The sequence below is a fragment of the Lithobates pipiens genome, unplaced genomic scaffold, assembly GCF_037356315.1.
Source record: "Lithobates pipiens isolate NorthernLeopardFrog02 unplaced genomic scaffold, aLitPip1_a1.2 Scaffold_23, whole genome shotgun sequence".
In the NCBI taxonomy this organism is placed as follows: Eukaryota; Metazoa; Chordata; class Amphibia; order Anura; family Ranidae; genus Lithobates; species Lithobates pipiens.
The window spans coordinates 280,387,430-280,404,235 of NW_027507785.1; the positions used below are offsets into that span (position 1 = coordinate 280,387,430).

At 42.3% G+C, this 16,806-nt stretch overlaps 1 protein-coding gene across 1 annotated transcript in view; it reads right to left on the minus strand.

The window, feature by feature from the left end:
* Positions 1–625: 625 nt before the first annotated feature.
* ZFYVE9 (zinc finger FYVE-type containing 9) overlaps positions 626–16,806 on the minus strand; it is a 134,298-nt gene continuing 118,117 nt past the window's right edge. The window contains exon 18 of the mRNA XM_077453333.1: positions 626–13,491. Coding sequence (XP_077309459.1) covers positions 13,330–13,491 — 162 coding nt within the window. The 3' untranslated portion in view covers positions 626–13,329. The remainder of the gene's footprint in view (positions 13,492–16,806) is intronic.

Genomic DNA, 16,806 nt, shown 5'->3' on the forward strand with positions numbered 1-16,806 from the left:
AGAAAACACTTTGCATCCATTAAAAAGATGCAAAGTGTTCCTTGAATGGAGCCCATACCAAGTGAGAAATTGCCCGTGTTCAGTAAGCAGCCACTCAGCATGGGACCCAGAAGCTCGTGGAGATGACTGGAGTAGCAGAGCCTGCTGCAGTGACTTCCAACTTCCAGGTAGACTGGCCAGATATGGTGTATGCATAGTTACATTGGTCCAAGCTTGGCCAATTTAACAATGAAAAAATATCCATAACTGGAATTCATCTGCCATTGAGAAAAACCGAAACCAACCCTTCCTGTGTGAAAATACTATTTTGGGGTTTACCTGGAATTTATCTTTAAGACAGAAGAAATGTTGCTTCCTGGAGTTCTTCCATAAGGTGTTGTGACCACTCTAAACCATTAATGCACACCCCAACTTTTGCGCCACAAGGATCACACAATGAAAAATAAACAAGTAGACTTAACATTTGCCCGTCCCCTTTCCTATCCTAGAATTTGTCCTATATTTGTGACAAATGTGTGACAATATCCCAGACATGAATGTTTTTGTCATGTGCTCGTAGAAAAACAAATGGTGGAGTCACAAAATAGAAACAAACTTCACACAGAAAAAAAATAAGGAAAACTAATTTAGGATACACAAGACAGATGGCATGTTTAATTGTTCAACAGAGAAGACATTATCAGACTTACAAAGGCATATAGGTAATCTGAACTATAATGTCCCAGGGTCCCAAAGTGTGTGAGAATCGGCATTGTAGAAATCATGATCTGTATTTACACACAGTCAGTCTGGCTGTAGCCTGCAGGATTCTGGGAAATCGCAAAAGATGCTGGCAAATGAGAAGGCGCTAGATCAATAGTTTTCCAAGTAACTAAGAAATAGCATAAAACTACATCATCAGCTATTCATTGCATAAGTTCAGAGTATTACATATCCCAAGACCCAGCCCACGCCTTAATACTTCTACACAGAACACCAGCGTGATTACAGGTTTCATCAGTAACAACTCGACCCAAAGAACAAATGTTGTTAAGCCATTATGACGACAGGTAAATAATCTAATAAACGCAGAGGCTGTCCAATACTTTTCTTGTTGGCCCCCTGTTGAACACTATTATGGCTGTAGATAGTTTGATATTGTCCTTCACCCCTGCTCTGCCCATTCTTTGTTTTAGCAGCTAGTACAAATACAGCCCACAGTCAGCCAGTATTGTAATTGAAACTGCTTTACAGAAGGTGGAAGGAGTTTCCCTCTTTGAAATGATAATGTCCTGCTGTCATCTGAAACATTAGACAATAAGGGTTCAGTGTTTTCCACAAGAACTTCATTATGGCATAGAAGTAGTCTCAGCAAGAATAAAAGATTACCTGGGGGTTCAAAGATTCATTTGAAAGAAAACGTGTGATTTAACAGGACCATTTGGCAGAAAAGCACTTCTCTATGTCTTGTAATTTTGTCTGTGAGCTCCACCCCCTGTATGAAGCCCAATTTGTGGGTGTTCCTATGGGAGAACTGCAGCAAAGCCCAGTAGCTACTGCCTTCTTACTAGGATTCCTCTACTCCCACCTCCAACTACCAATTATATTCTCCTTTCTCACCACCTTTGCTCAATCACATTGTCCTAGAAGTCCTTTCTCTTTCTCCCCATACACTGTCAATCTTGCTCACCTCTTCCCGTCATTCCCTCTGTATGGGTAGCATCCCACCTATGAGAAGCGCCCTGTCAACCATGCTAGCTCAGTACTTGGATGACGTAACATGACAAAAAAAAAGTGCTATATGCACATTGTCCACTGGAGGACAGGAGTAACAAGAAAATGTTTGGTGAGACTTTTTCTGTAAGTCAAGCTGCAATGCCAGATTTATAACAGCAGGTCAAGTCGCAGATCTTTAGAAACCAGGACCTGTGGGAGAGGATAATACAAAAGGTGTTTGTAACCTGTGTTTTTCAGTTTGCTAAAAATCCCCTTTAAAAAGGTAAGCCATCAAAATACAGTTTATAATATTTATACAATATTACAGATGCTACCCCCATATTTGCCCATATGCCTAGATTACATTATCATATAAATCCTAATGTGTAACTGTAGCTGGAGATATCTTCTTATATCTACCGAGACACTTACAATATAGAGTCACTATGACGGGCTGTGGAAAAACTCTTAAAACTAAACCAATCTGCAGTTTAATTTTCAGTTTAGAGGTGAAATTCAGCTTAACAATGGAAATTGGGAACTGAAGTAGATGAATAGACACAAAGTGCTCCTGTCTTCCTCAGGGGAAAAAATAGATTAACAGCTCAGGCTTATAAGTGCAAATTCATTGAGCATCGGACATCAGGGCTTGCACATGCACGCTGGACTTCTATTCATTCCTAGAAAGAGTTCTTGAGTACAAACTCACTCCTGCTGAGAAAAGGTATTTAGCTGTTTATATTTACTAAAATAATTGTATTTCTGTGTACTGTGGGAGACCAGATATAGTGAATGTGGGTTTAGTAACACTAAGGGAAAGGATAAAAAAAAATGTATGCAAATCAATTTTCTTTGTAGGTATAAAAAAAAAAAAAATTGTATAAAAGTAGTACTAAAGTATAAACATTTTTTTTTTTTTAACTTAAAGCGGATCTGCAGACACGGTAAAGAGCAGAAAAAGCACATGATTTGGTGAAAGTTGGCTGAAAAAGTCCTGCTGTGTGTATGCAATACAAGTTCAGGGCCGACACCCTTTGTACAAAAATCCACAGGAAAGTTTGTACAAAGTCCTATCGTGTGTATGAGGCTTTACTCTCACTCACACTAGTGTTATTTTCCGCTATCCATGTCCGTTTTTCTTTAAAATCGTAAGTTATAAAAATAATATATAGTCGTTTTCATCTTGCTTGTGGGCATTTGAAGCCCACAAGCAATCACTTCCTTGTTACAGTACAGTAGATGTACTAGCATTCCTTGCTGGTTCCCGCGCATGCTCAGTTGTAACTGCGCCGAGCGGCGTAAACATCTTTGTTGCCATCACAATGGGTGGCATCTTAGGAAGTTCCCGCCCCGTTGTGATGTGAAGCACTCTCAAAACGGGGAGACGTCACATCAGTTGAAATCCCGCGAGATTTTGCGGCGGCTCTCCGCACTGACTCCTGGGATGAATGACACGAGATCCCAGGAGATGGCGAAGACAGGAAATTATACGAATACCTGCAAAATCCCCGCCCACAGCCCCAGGGACATAACACAGGCAAACCACATATCTTAAGGTTAAAAAAAAAAAAAAAAAAAAAATGAGCACTTTGTGCTATATTTAGAAACCAGTGAGCTTAACTTTTAAAATTGTGTGCAGATCCGCTTTAAGGTAAAAAATTACCCCCTGTCTGCCCAAAACCCTTCTTCCCCCAAACCTTAACACCTATCTGGCTCCATGTCACCACTCCTGTTGCTGTCAGTCAAACACCTACGAGGAGGGAACAGATGCACGACTTAGCAGCAGTGTGTGTGTGTCTGTCTATGGATACACACAGCCCAGCTGGGAAGCAAGCATGCAAAGGATGCAACCAAAAGTAGCAAGGAACAGACAGCATCAGTGGGGCACTGCTAGAAGAGATTGCAAGTAGCATGTAAGTATTACCTTGTTTCTATTTCTGAAAAATAGCTTTAGTATCACTTTAAAGTGGATGTAAACCCTCACATATACCCAGTGAAGTGAACAGCCTTAGATGATACACAGAGATGAAACGTCTTCCTACGTACGTTTTACATGTATATCTGCTGTCTTTTCCCTGGGAGTTGCTGACATCACATCTGAGACTGCAGTACCCAGGAGCAATCCCGAGGCTTTCAGGTGTCTACACAAGGGAGTCTTTTACAGGTAAATAACATGTCTAAAATAGATTAAATTATTATACAGCTTAAATGCACATGTTATGGGAAGATAGATGTCAAAAAGGTCTGCTGAACGTTTTCAACACTCGGACTCACTGGTTGCTTTGGGCTGCAAAAATTCCACTCTCTATCAATCAGACCAGCAAGGAAATATGGACTGAGATACCAGCTAGCTAACCCGTCCTGGGACACCAATTCCTACAGAAATTAGTAGAGCTGCACGATTCTGGCCAAAATGAGAATCACAATTTTTTTTTTGCTTAGGATAAAAAGATCATGATTCTCGCAACGTAAAATCTTTCACATTATACAAAAACAAAAATGGGCTAACTTTACTGGTTAGTTTTTTTTTTTTATTATTTATTAAAGTAATTTTTTCCAAAAAATTTCATTTTAAAACCACTGTGCAAATACAGTGCAACATAAAATATTGCAACAACCACCATTTTATTCTCTATGGTGTCTACTAAAAATATATATATAATGTTTGGGGGTTCCAAGTCATTTTCTAGCAAAAAAAAAATATTTTAACTTGAAACCAACAAATGTCAGAAAAAGGTTTAGTGTTTAATTGGTTAAACTTTTTTCACTTACTCCTTTCACACTGGGTCGTTTTGCAGGCGCTATTGTGCTAAAAAATAGCGCCTGCAAACCGACCTGAAACAGCTGCTGCTGTGTCTCCAGTGTGAAAGCCTAAGGCCTTTCACACTGGAGCGGTGCGCTGGCAGGACGGTAAAAAAAGTCCTGCTAGCAGCATCCTTGGAGCGGTGAAAGCGCGGTGTATACACCGCTCCTGCCTATTGAAATCAATGGGGCAGTGTGGCTATACTGCCGGCAAAGCGCTGCTGAAGCAGCACTTTGTGGTGGTTTTAACCCTTTCTCGGCCGCTAGCGTGGGGGGGGGGGGGGTTTACCACCACTAAAGCAGCGCTTAAAATTTCGCCGTTTTACTGCAGACGCCTCTTCACCCCAGTGTGAAAGGGGCCTTACACACAAAGTCTATTCCATTGACAAATTGTTGCAATGTTTATACTTAAAGAGGAAGTCCGGCAAAAAGATTTTATTTTTTTTTTTAAGTCAGCAGCTACAAATACTGCAGCTGCTGACTTTTAATAAATGGTCACTTACCTTTCCTGGAGTCTAGCGATGTTGGCAGACGAGGCCGAGCAATCGCTCGGCTCTCGGCTGCTGCTGCTGGCGCCATTCTCGGTGAGGGAATCAGGAAGTGAAGCGTTGCGGCTTCACTTCCCGGTTCCCTACTGCGCATGTGCGAGCCATGGTTCCAAAAAGCAGAGGTTCAATTTTTGTGTAAACCTCCGCTTTAAGTTCAACTGAGAAAAAATGTTTTGATTCTTGGCAGACTGCCCGTTTTTTTCCCTTCCTTTCCTTTGACGGTTGTGGCTTCAGAAGGGCAGAGAAAATTCTTTGCATAGAAAGAATCAGGAAACACTTTAGTCAAGATCACGATAGCGATTCTTGATGATTAATCGTGCAGCTCTAGAAATTAATTTAAAATTCTGGTTTAGCCAATAAAATGGTGGTTTAGCGCATACAGAAAAAGCAGGTATATCATAATATGGGTCTGCCAAGAGCGCTGTATTTTCCCTTATTGAAATCCATCCACATTTCAGAATTCTATTTAAAAAAAAAACACGATGTTGAATCTATTTTTTTATTTTATAAAACTAGATTATCCTTTGGAAATTGGAAAAGTGTAAAGAAAGTGTAAATTAAAATACCCCATCAATAGATTGATGTAATTACTGTAAGCCAACTGTAAATCATATCTGGAGCTGAAAAGTGGCCTTTTAATTTCTGGCAATGGAATTAAACCAAATTAGATGCCAAGACCTGTAAGAAAACAACCTGGCTCCAGCCGATGATGTTATAGGTCATTCTTTGCATAATTCCATCAGAAGCTGAAAGTACATTTTAGTAATATGTACTGGAACAGCCAGTCCAACTAGAACAGTGAAAGGGTTCAGAAGTGATCGCCCATCAAACACTAAATCATAGCATTTAAAACTGAAGTTTTTTTTTTCTGCTTACCGTTTGCCCTGCCTGGTGCCTCCTTTCCTCCCTCATCAAATGCAAATGAAAATTTTAAATAAAAAAATTTCCATTTTTGTTAGTGACATAATCACTGGGTCTCTGTGCTTATGTATACAATGCAGGGAGATGATGGCTGATGGGAAGGGCTTCAACTTTAAAATATCACAGCATTCTGCCTCAGTGCTCCACATAAGAGCCCTCTGTCCTGATACAAGCAGTGGGATTATACAGTATCAAAATGTCTTGAAAGATGAATGTCAGGGTGGCACAGTGGTGTAGTGGGTAGCACCCCGCCTAGCAGTAAAAAAGGGTTGCTGGTTGGAATCCCAACCACAACACTACCTGCCTGGAGTTTTCATGTTCTCCCTGTGCCTGCGTGGGTTTCCTCCGGGTACTCCGGTTTCCTCCCACACTCCAAAGACATGCTGGTAGGTTAATTGGCTTCTGTCTAAATTAGCCCTAGTATACAAATGTGAGTTATGGGCGCTGTGTAAATTGACGGCACTATACAAGTACCTTAAATAATAATAATGAAGTAGTGGGTGTTCCTAGACAGACTATATTTGCATGGGGCCTGCCTAAGGTAATGCTTACGTGATGTGAAGTCTCCACGACTGAAAGAAATATAAGCCAACGAATAAAAAGGGCAGACGAGGGACAGTCAGGCTGGGAAGGAAGGGGCTAGACCCATGGCCAGACGGAGCCATCTGATTTTGCCTGTAACCTCAAACCTAATCAGATTATTTAATAAAAAATGTAAAAAAATAAATAAAAACAGATCAGGGAAGCGCGTGCCCAGGGTCAGCAACCTGTCGATTGTGACCTGCAATCCCAGAGCATCAGAGTGCAGTGAGTCGGCAGCGGAGGAAGCAGAAGCCACACACGCCGATGCTTCTTCTGCAGCACCAGCTCTGGTCCCAGGAGGAATGATACCAAGTGAACTTCACCTCTCATCTCTTCTAGCAGTCTGGAGAACAATGTCAGCAGCAGAAGCTGCATGATGGAAGGAAAGAAAAAAAAAAAGAAGAGGCCTTCAGGTCAGTGTATTAGCACATACACTGGGCATAATTGCTTCTAGCAATAGGCTTATTGGCACTTAGAAAAGGGTCAACAAATATTATGCTGCGCGTGCTAATATACTGAGTGCTGAGCAGTGCACCTGAGGCTTTCCTATGGGTTAGCTGCACAGAGCCATAGACTTCTATTATATCTTGTAGGTTTGGTGCGCTCTCTAAAAGTGCAGCAAAACTCCTGAATGCTTTTAGAAATGCACCACACCCTCAAGATACAATAGAATTATATGGCAAAATGCAGCTAGCCCACAGGAAACCCACAGAGTCCTTGAAAAAAGTGAGTGTTCACACAAGTGTCACCCACTCATTTTGTGATTAGACGGTGGGTAAACATCTAACCGGGATTAATCCTATGGAAAATTATGATCCTGATTGTTTAAAATCTTGATTATGCTGTTCAAAATAAACATTTTGCCAAGGTTGTCTCTTTTATAGTTTTATATCCCTGTACTATTTTTTTTTTGTTCCAGGTACCAGTCTAGACTAATCTCTATTGCTGCATATCAGACATTATTGTGTTATGCGGGCTTCTCTTGGGCATTGTTATTGACCTATGTAACGAGAATCAATGTTATATACTTCAGCAAACTTTTATTATCTACATTTTATAACCTGACTTTTGTCTGGAAAAAAAAAATAGAATTACAAAAAAATAAACATTTTGAAATTCTGAACCATTTAATTGAGGCCTACGACTGCTTACCAAATCACTTAATGGGGTTGTATACCCTCCAGTTTTTTTCACCTTAATGCATCCTAGCGGAGTTCCACCCAAAAATAGAATTTTCATTTTAAGCACTCCTCGTCCCCCTTACATGCCACATTTGGCATGTAATTTTTTTTTGGGGGTGGGGTGAGTGGGGGCTTTGTTAGGAGGGGGACTTCCTGTCCCACTTCCTCCTCCTGCCCAGGGACCGCCAGGGCGACTCCTCCTTTCGCCTTAGGTGGCCCCTCCCTCTAGGTGATCTCCTGGGACACGTCCCAGGAGATCACCTGTTCACTCCGGGAGCGCGGCGCGACTCGCGCATGCGTGCCCGGCCGTGAAGCCGAAAGCTGTCACGGCTGGGTGCCCAGAGTGGCAATGGAGGCGTTGGCAGAGAGGAGGAGAGAAGCGACGCTCCGTTCGGCCGCATCGCTGCACCGTGGAACAGGTAAGTGTCTGTTTATTAGATGTCAGCAACTACACCGTTTGTAGCTGCTGACTTTTAATAAACATAAAAAACATGGAACTCCGCTTTAAGGTGAAAAAAACACCTGGCAGTGACCACCCCCCAAGTTTTACTTACCAGAACCCCGAATTTCATCCAATGGAAACACGCTGTCCCTCTCTGCACGGCTCTTGATTGGATAGATTGATAGCAGCGCAGCCATTGGCTCCTGAAGCTATCAAATCCAATGATGCCGGGGGGCGGGGCTGAGTCCGGCAATCGTGTCTATGGGCACCAAATGCTGGACTCGGGAGCGCGCCGCAAGGTAACCCCCCCGCGCCAGTGCTTCCCTTAGGGGGTTATCTCCTAAGAGGAGTAGCTACCAGCACAGCCGGGGGACCCCAGAAGAGCATGATCAGGGCCACTCTGTGCAAAACAAGCTGCACAGTGGAGGTAAGTATGACATGTTTGTTATTTTAAATAAAAAAATAAATTTAAAAAAAATGAGCCTTTACAATCACTTTAAGTGGCCCGTGCTCTTCAAAAGGTTGAGCACCCCTGGGCTAGAAGATGCAGGACATCCTCCAGCCAGGGAATAAGGCAAGCTCTGACTGCAGCTCCATACTGAGCCACTCACAGTGAAATCACAGTAAGATTTCAGTACAGGAGAGGAGCGTGTGCATCCATCCATACAAGACTGAAGGTAAGGCTAGGATTCAGCTTTAAACTGACTCGGGGGGTGTTTGATGATTTTATTCCTGCCATCCATTATGTACTGATTGAATGCATGATAATCCCTGATGTCTTTTTCTGAATGGGGACAAATATTGGCTTGTGAAAATGCAGACCTGTGTGTTCCCAGGTTCTGATCAATACTATCTGCAAGTCATAGGGTGGGGAGGTTGTGTAGCACAGGACCATGTTACCAGATCTCAAAGGAGCCATAGTCATCAGGCTTTTCACAGTGCCTCTAAGGATTCATTCACACCATACGTGCATGAAAACTCATGGTATCTGATAGGAGAACCATGCAGATTTCAGTTGCAGAGACATCAGTTTCACATCAGTTTTCATGCGCGTCAGTTATGTGCCCTGTTCACACCAATTTTGATGTCATGTCAGTTTTTTTCCCCTTGCAGAAAACGTCATACATGTTACAGATTCCTGTGTAGAACAAATCTTCACGTGATACCGGTGTTGTGATGTGAACAGGGCACATAGAGAACAATTGTTTATGTTTATTTTTTGTGTCCTTGCAGAACGCGTGCAGAAAAACTGACATCTTTGCACCATGTGAACCAGGCCTAAGACAAACCAAGTGTCCTTTCTGACTTAAACAAAATTGCAAAGTCCCCTTAGGAGATATTAGGAGTTCAGTGTCTGATTTTGTTACCTGAAATACACTTAAAAGAGGCCCATTACAATAACCTTAGAAAATGTATTCTTCAAGATTTAGTAATAAATGTATCTATCTGCACTCACTTATGTAAATAACCTAATCGCTTTCAAGGGAAAGCATTTTCTTTCTTTCTTTTTTTTAATGGGAGTATAGTACATGAGATTAGCTTGGGGTAAACAATCTGTTTACAATTTTCAGTTTTTTTGTATAATTTTTAACTATTTGTACAAGGGGAAGCCATATTTAATAACTGCTTTGTGAGCATTCATCCCTGGGCACATACTGTTAGGTGCACCGCCCAGCCCCTTCCAGCCGAAGCCATCAGACTTGTCATAGCGTTTGACAGGCAGCAGGGATGGATGTGTGCCTGTGCCCTCCAACCACAGCTAATTTCTGAAGTTTTCTGCCCTGGGGCTAAATGCCCAGGGTGTATGAGGTCTAAGAATGAAGCAAAGTAATTGCACCAAGCCAAAAAAGGGCATGCTGTGGTGCCCAATCTAAAAATCTCTATACTGAAAACATATAAAAGCGGAAGCTTTTGTGAAATTCAGATTAAAAAAAAAATACTTTTTATGGTAAACATGAACATAACGCAAACTATTCATTATATTTTCCCTTTATAGTGGAGCTTCTGCTGTTTCACAGCACTGAAAATTCTACAACAGACTTTAGGAAACCAAGAAAGCCAGTAGTTTAAGTCTTACTATGACGTTAAGTGGATACACATGATACATAGCGTTATTGGAAAGGTTGTCCTGTCTGGGGAATTGTCTGGCCGGCTTACTTCTTCAATCCATGTTCACTCTCCCCCCGATTTAAATGCATCACGCTTTCAATAATTATAAGCCGCAAAAATCTAAGTTTGCACTTTGCAATTGCACAGAATTAGCTTTTGAGCTACAATCCTATTCGCCAGATGACCTCAGCCAGTAACTACAAGAGGAAACCTCCTGTGAGCACAAAACTATAAACTGATCGTTTTGACCCTTCTAACAGTAATGATACATGGGAAAACCATTAGGCCGCGTACACACGCGGGGACTGTTCGCCCAACTTTGTCCGTCAAACAGTTTCGGCAAACAGTCCGCTCAAAATTAGCATGGACGGACATGCCCACACACGACGAACGAACAGTTTGCTGAAACCGTGCGCGATGACGTGAACGGCACGTACGACGGGACGAAAAATACGACGTCCTATACACTGCATTATAACTTTCGGCGTGTTAAGCCTTTCTGAGCATGCGCGGAACTTAGTTTGACGAACAAGCCTACACACGGGCGGACTGTTTGCTCAAACAAGGTTTCAGCGGACAGTTTTACAGAATTTCCGAAAAACCTTGTTCGTCAAACTGTCCGCTGAAACTGTCCGCTGAAAGCCCACACACGAGCGGACTGTCCGCCCAAACACTGTTCAGCGGACAAAGTTGGGCGAACAGTCCGCGCGTGTGTACGCGGCCTTAGACTGCACTCGTTTCTTCCCACATACTGTACTTGTTTCTCCCCCAATACTGCATCCAAACACAAATAGCATTTTTCATAAAGTGTTGGTCCGTAATTAAGCCGGTCTTAAACACTGTCCTGATTCTGTGTGTTATAAACCATCCTTTACGCACAATTTGGTTTGACCAATCAACAAGTTCTCCCCTATTCCCTTCCCCTAAAAGTTACTCCCAGCGGCTGTTAAGAAAATGTGCAATATTCAGAGCAGGAACTACTGCAGCTCACTAGTCAAAGCAGGGACTACTGCAGCTCACTATTCAAAGCAGGGACTACTGCAGCTCAATATTCAGAACAGTTACTTCCTGCAGCTCAACACCAGGAAAAGGGAAACCAGGAGCACAGAATTTTAAAAGATTTAAAGAAGCCCCTTCTTCACAAAGAACGTTAACTGACTTTATATTGTGACAGCCGACATCGCCCAATGGATGGATGATCTCCTGACTTTTTAAAATAGGGATGGTAGCACCCTACTTCCCCTACTCACAAGAGCCCCAAACTTGAGATATATATATAAAAAACCAAAACTTTTTTAGATTTGGAAGAACGGCAAATTGTTAAACCCCTTTGTTTTTTTTGTTTTTTAGCTATTTCCCACTGGTTAGATTTCAGTTGCTGTCTCTAAGACAACAGGAAGTGAAGGAAAATCTCTCCCAAATGAGAAACTCCTGTTGTAACAGCAACAAGTTTCCCTATCGGAAGATTTCTACCTCTTTAGTCCCTGCTGCAATTGTTAACAGGACAAATAGAGAGGATGTGGGGACACAGACCACAATAAAAGCCTGCCAGGGGTACCAATTCTTCCCTATGTTATGCAAAACTAAACAAAAACTTTTGGGCTTTAGATACACTTGAAAGCAAGAAGAAAAGGCATTAGACAAATAAAGCCCGTCCAGTACGCATTATCTAAGGCATTCCCTCCAACCCACAATGCAATGTGAGGTGCCTCCCATTAGGCCAATGTCAGTATTTGCCTTGAATTTAAATTGAGGGAGGGAGCTAGATTAACAACAAAAAGGCCTGTAGTATGAACCACCTGGTGGTACCCTTCCTCATTCCCCCACCATATGAGATCATTAAGAAATGGCAAATAGGGACAGACCCAACATATGGACGCTGAACATGTTTGCGTGAAGCCTAACAGAAAAAAAAAAAAATACCCCAAAAAATTTCAAAAACAAATGGTATCACAATGAATTAACGTAAATAAATTAAAAAAGAAAACTGAAGTAGTATTACTTAGCATTAAATAATGGTCACTCTGGAAGAGTTGTATGTTGTGTATCGTGTCAAACACAGTTCTGTGTAAACATCTTCCAGGACCCACAGTAGACGGCAGTCAGGCCCAACCAACTGGCACCTGACCTGAGCCAAAAGGTGGGAGCCGGATTGGGCACACACAGTAAAACTGATAGCATTTCTGTCGTTACAAATGCTGCAAACTACAGAATAATGCTCAAGTGAATCGTAGACTGCAGCATGCGGTCTTGAAGACAAACATGTAGTGTGTAAACAGTAACGTGTTACCTTGCGCCAGTAGCAACGGCTGGACGAGTTCTGACATTGCTTAACGCATAATGATTTTCAGAGTTGCTTCTTGTATGTAACAGTGTCCTCCCCCCCACTATGTAGGCTGATGGATAAAGCTGACCCTTTTATGAGACTACAGCAAGGACAGATCTTGTACGCTTCTTGAATTGTACAAAATAAAAGAAAAAGATATTGCTGAACCTGCAAGCGAAGACTCAGCCTGGCAATTGGCAGCTGGTTTCATGCGCTCAGGCTGGTTTATGAGATTGATGTTACAGGCTGTGTCTCCTAGCCATGCATTGTACATGGGAGTTACAAACCAAACAGGACAAATGGTTCAGGCTGGTCTTGACAGTGTAAACTTGAGTAAGGTGAACAAGTAAAACATAACACAAGCAAAAGAGTTTGCAGCAATGGTTGCAATGAGGTCAACGTGAGATTCCTGATTGTAATTAGGATTTTCTTTGTCTCTTTTGCACCTACAAGAGTTTTTCTCTCCTCCCTTTTGCCTCATCCAAGATCGCCTTCAAGCGTTTGTAAAATCTCTGGGCTTGGAAATACAGTGCCAATCAGCAGTCTGGCACCTTCCATTGGCTATGCATAGAAGATTTAAAGCGTTCTGCTGTTCACCCCTTGCATTCTGACCTAGTACAAGTATTAGCAAAAGAAAAAAAAAAAAAAAAAGATGAATCTTCCATGATTAAAGTGCAAATGTTTCAGCTGGCGACAGCTTGTGAGGAGATGCTTGTTTCATCCCTATGAGATATTCTCCAAGATATAAAAAATAAGTTCCATGGTTACTGGGCCCTCACTCAGCTGGCATGTGCCCCCATGAATCACTGGCACCAAGGCACTGTCCAAGTCATGGGTGTAGCGAGCAGGTAGAGGTTGACCGTTGCTTCCTGCTTGGTATCCAACCTGTAAAACAAAAAAGAAGTCCTGAATTCCTCTACGCAGTTTTTTTTATTAGTTCATTGTTGAGGTCAACAATCAGTCAAAACAAAATACAAGATATTTATACTGGGACTGAATTAGAAACGTTAATGGCATCTAAGCAGTACCCAGAAAAATTTACATTTTATATTAAATTCCTCCTCAAAAATAGCAGAGCACTTCCCACTACCTCTAAATACAAAGAAGATTAAATACATAGATAGGAATTGTCTCATGTATCAAAGGATTTTCATTTCTGTAAATCCAGTCCTGAGATTTACACAGCCCTGCAAGACAGCAAGCTGTGTACAAATCAAGCGCATACAAGATCTGTCCTTGCTGTAGTCTCATAAAAGTGTCAGTGACAAGCTGAAGAGCAAAAAATTGATTTTTGTACTCACCCTGAAATCCATTGGAGTGCACTGAGGGACAAAGGAAGTCTTAAACCTTTGGGTTATACTACCACTACTGACACTAGCAAACTATAGGCAAGCCCAGGGTATGACTCTACCACCAGTGTGCCTCAGTTTTGTAGCAAAACAGTACAGAAAGAATGATCATAAATACAGAGGGGTGGGACCTGTATCCCTCAATGGAGAAAAATGATTTTTCAGTTTGATGAGGAGGACAAAAATTACATTTTCTTTTTTGTCTGAAACCCTTTATGGGCAACACAGCAAAACAACTGCTAACAGGCTCCAACTTACAACATGGGTCAGCCTGCAATTCAAAGACCTGAATGAAGTGGGTCATCAGATGAGGCAAAAAAGTCCACCACTAGTCTTAGACCATAAAAAAAAAAAAAAAAGTGAACAGAAGACCGACCGGGTGGCAGCTTTACAGATCTGGAAATCAGTTACTTTATACTGAAAAGCCCAAGAAGTGCTCACAGATCTAGTGGAGTGAGACCTAACATGAAAGGGGGAGCCCAATCTATTTGCATCACTTAGAAATTCAGGAACAAAAAAGCCAAGAACGAATATTTGAAAATCTGAGGATCCCTACGAGGGCCCATCCAGAATGACAAAAGACTATTAATCTTTCTGAAAGAAGCAGTGGCTGAGAGATAGCCTTGCACAACCCAAACCACATCTAGACAATGGAGGGAAACATTATTTTGAGAACAGTGTACTGGTTAAGGTGAAAGAAAGACTTTCATAGGAAAGAAGGAAGTCTTGGGCTTCAATGCCACCTTGCCCCTATTCAAAGACCAAAGAGTCTCCACTAGAATCAATCAGCAGCTTCTGAAAGTTAGAGAGAACCAGATTCAGAACTAACCAAATCATAGGGTTACTTGATGGGGAAAACCAAATGGGAGACCCCCTGAACAAAAGGTCTTAAACAAAGGAGTGAGAGGCCAGTGGTCCCTGAAACATAATGGAAATAGCAGAGACTTGAGACTAATGGTGCTTAGACCTAAATGCTGGTCACCCAACTGAAGGAAGGAGAGGATCTGTCCCAAGGAGAAGCTCCTGGGGTGAAAACCCCTATCCTCACATCAAGTAAAGTATGCCTCAGATGTCTGATGACAGACCCTAGAAGTGAACTTCCTAGCCTTTAGAATTGTAAGAAACAGATTCAGACGACCCTATCCCTTAAAAGCTACGCTGTTAAAGCCAGCGACAAAAAAGTAGGATGGCAATTAGGTCCGTGGGACAGCAGATTTGGAGAGTCTGGCAGATCCATAGTGCATCTGCCAGAAGAATTACCAGAATTCCCTCGGCCTTGATACTATGCAGTGGCTGAGGAAGGAGTTTCAGGGGAGAAAAGCCATAGATCAGGGTGTACTAACCTTATTGAGCATCCACTGCTGCCACCAGTTGATTCCTGTATCTAGATACAAACCTGTTAATTTTTTGCCTGAAAATGGAGACTAGAAGGCCAACATACAGTGTCCCCTTCTGAGCTCTGAGGAAGAGGGGACTATGCCTTTGAAACGCATCAGCTCTTTTGGACTCTTCATTCCACAATTGGCACTTGCCAGCAGACCATGCTTAGTGGAGCACCTGGTGGGCTGTATTTTGCTTGACATATGCCTTTGTTTGTGAGTATAATTTATACTTTCTTTAATAATAAATTGTTGCAAATGTAATGCGCTAGGCTGGTGCATTTTCCGTACCTTTACTTTATAGTGTCCCCCACCTGTGACACAGCTCCAGAAACACCTCCAAAAAGGTAGAGACCACTCTGTTGGTTCCCAAGACACGTTTTTGCTGCCCGCCAACTACCCCCCTTAGGCTGCAATAGGCAGCAGATGAGGGTGTTTACATGTTGCGTTTGTGATGCTTTGCATCCGTGGCAAAGTGTAACCGTCATGTAGTGATCAGCAAGCCCACCAAAACCACTACACGCTCTAGCAAATGGGAAATCGTGAGAAATGCCCCACAACCGCATGCAATGCATGAAGTTGTGGTACGTTTGTCAGCAAAAACAGGGTTAAAACAGGCAGGCAGTGAGGTGGAGTCACTTTGCTTCCTAACCGCCTGTAGCCACTGAAGCACGATCCGAATGAGTATCGGGCTTCACTGTAAAGAGAGATTTAGAGGCACGTCTAATGTACTGTAAGTAAGCAGTGTGAACAGCAAGCTGACAAAACCTTTGCAGAGCTTTGAGCAAGCTTTGCTGAAGCTTTTAAAGTACCATTCAGATTCAGCTTGTAAATGTTAAATACAGAGCCTAATGAGAATGTCGATTGAGACTTTAAACAAGCTGCTAGCAGGCTTAAGCCTTTCTTGAAGCTTGTTGAACGCCTGCTAGCAGTGAAAGTCAGAACTTCTATTAGGATCTGAGTACAAACTGGAGCAGAATGGTACTTTAAAAACTTCAAAGCTTGCTGAAAGCTCTGCAAATACTTTTGGAAAGCTTGCAGTTCACAAGCTTACATGAGCTGAAACCTGTGTGAAACAGGCCAAAGATTCTCGTGCTAAATTGGAGAGCCAGACAGCTTCTGGATTGACGTGTTTGAACTTAAGACTGGAGAGCCTGAAGCTTCTCCTGGAGAACAAACTCTCTACTCTAGCCGAAGACGTGTCTGGGATAAGACCCGGATGCTTCAAGCAATGAGTTGATTCCAGCGCTGATTTCTGGAGGTTCAGAATTCACCAAAAAGTATCACACAATGGGGATGCCGCAGGAGCAACAAGGCCAAAACTGGACTCGACACCTTAGTAAACACTCAAGGTGCCAAAGATAGGTCAAGTTCCAAAGCCACACAAACTGGCAGTGCAGTGGACCGATAGCAGACCTCAGAAAAACACTGGTGTGCTGGAAAGATGGGGACATGTAAGTAAGCATCCTTAA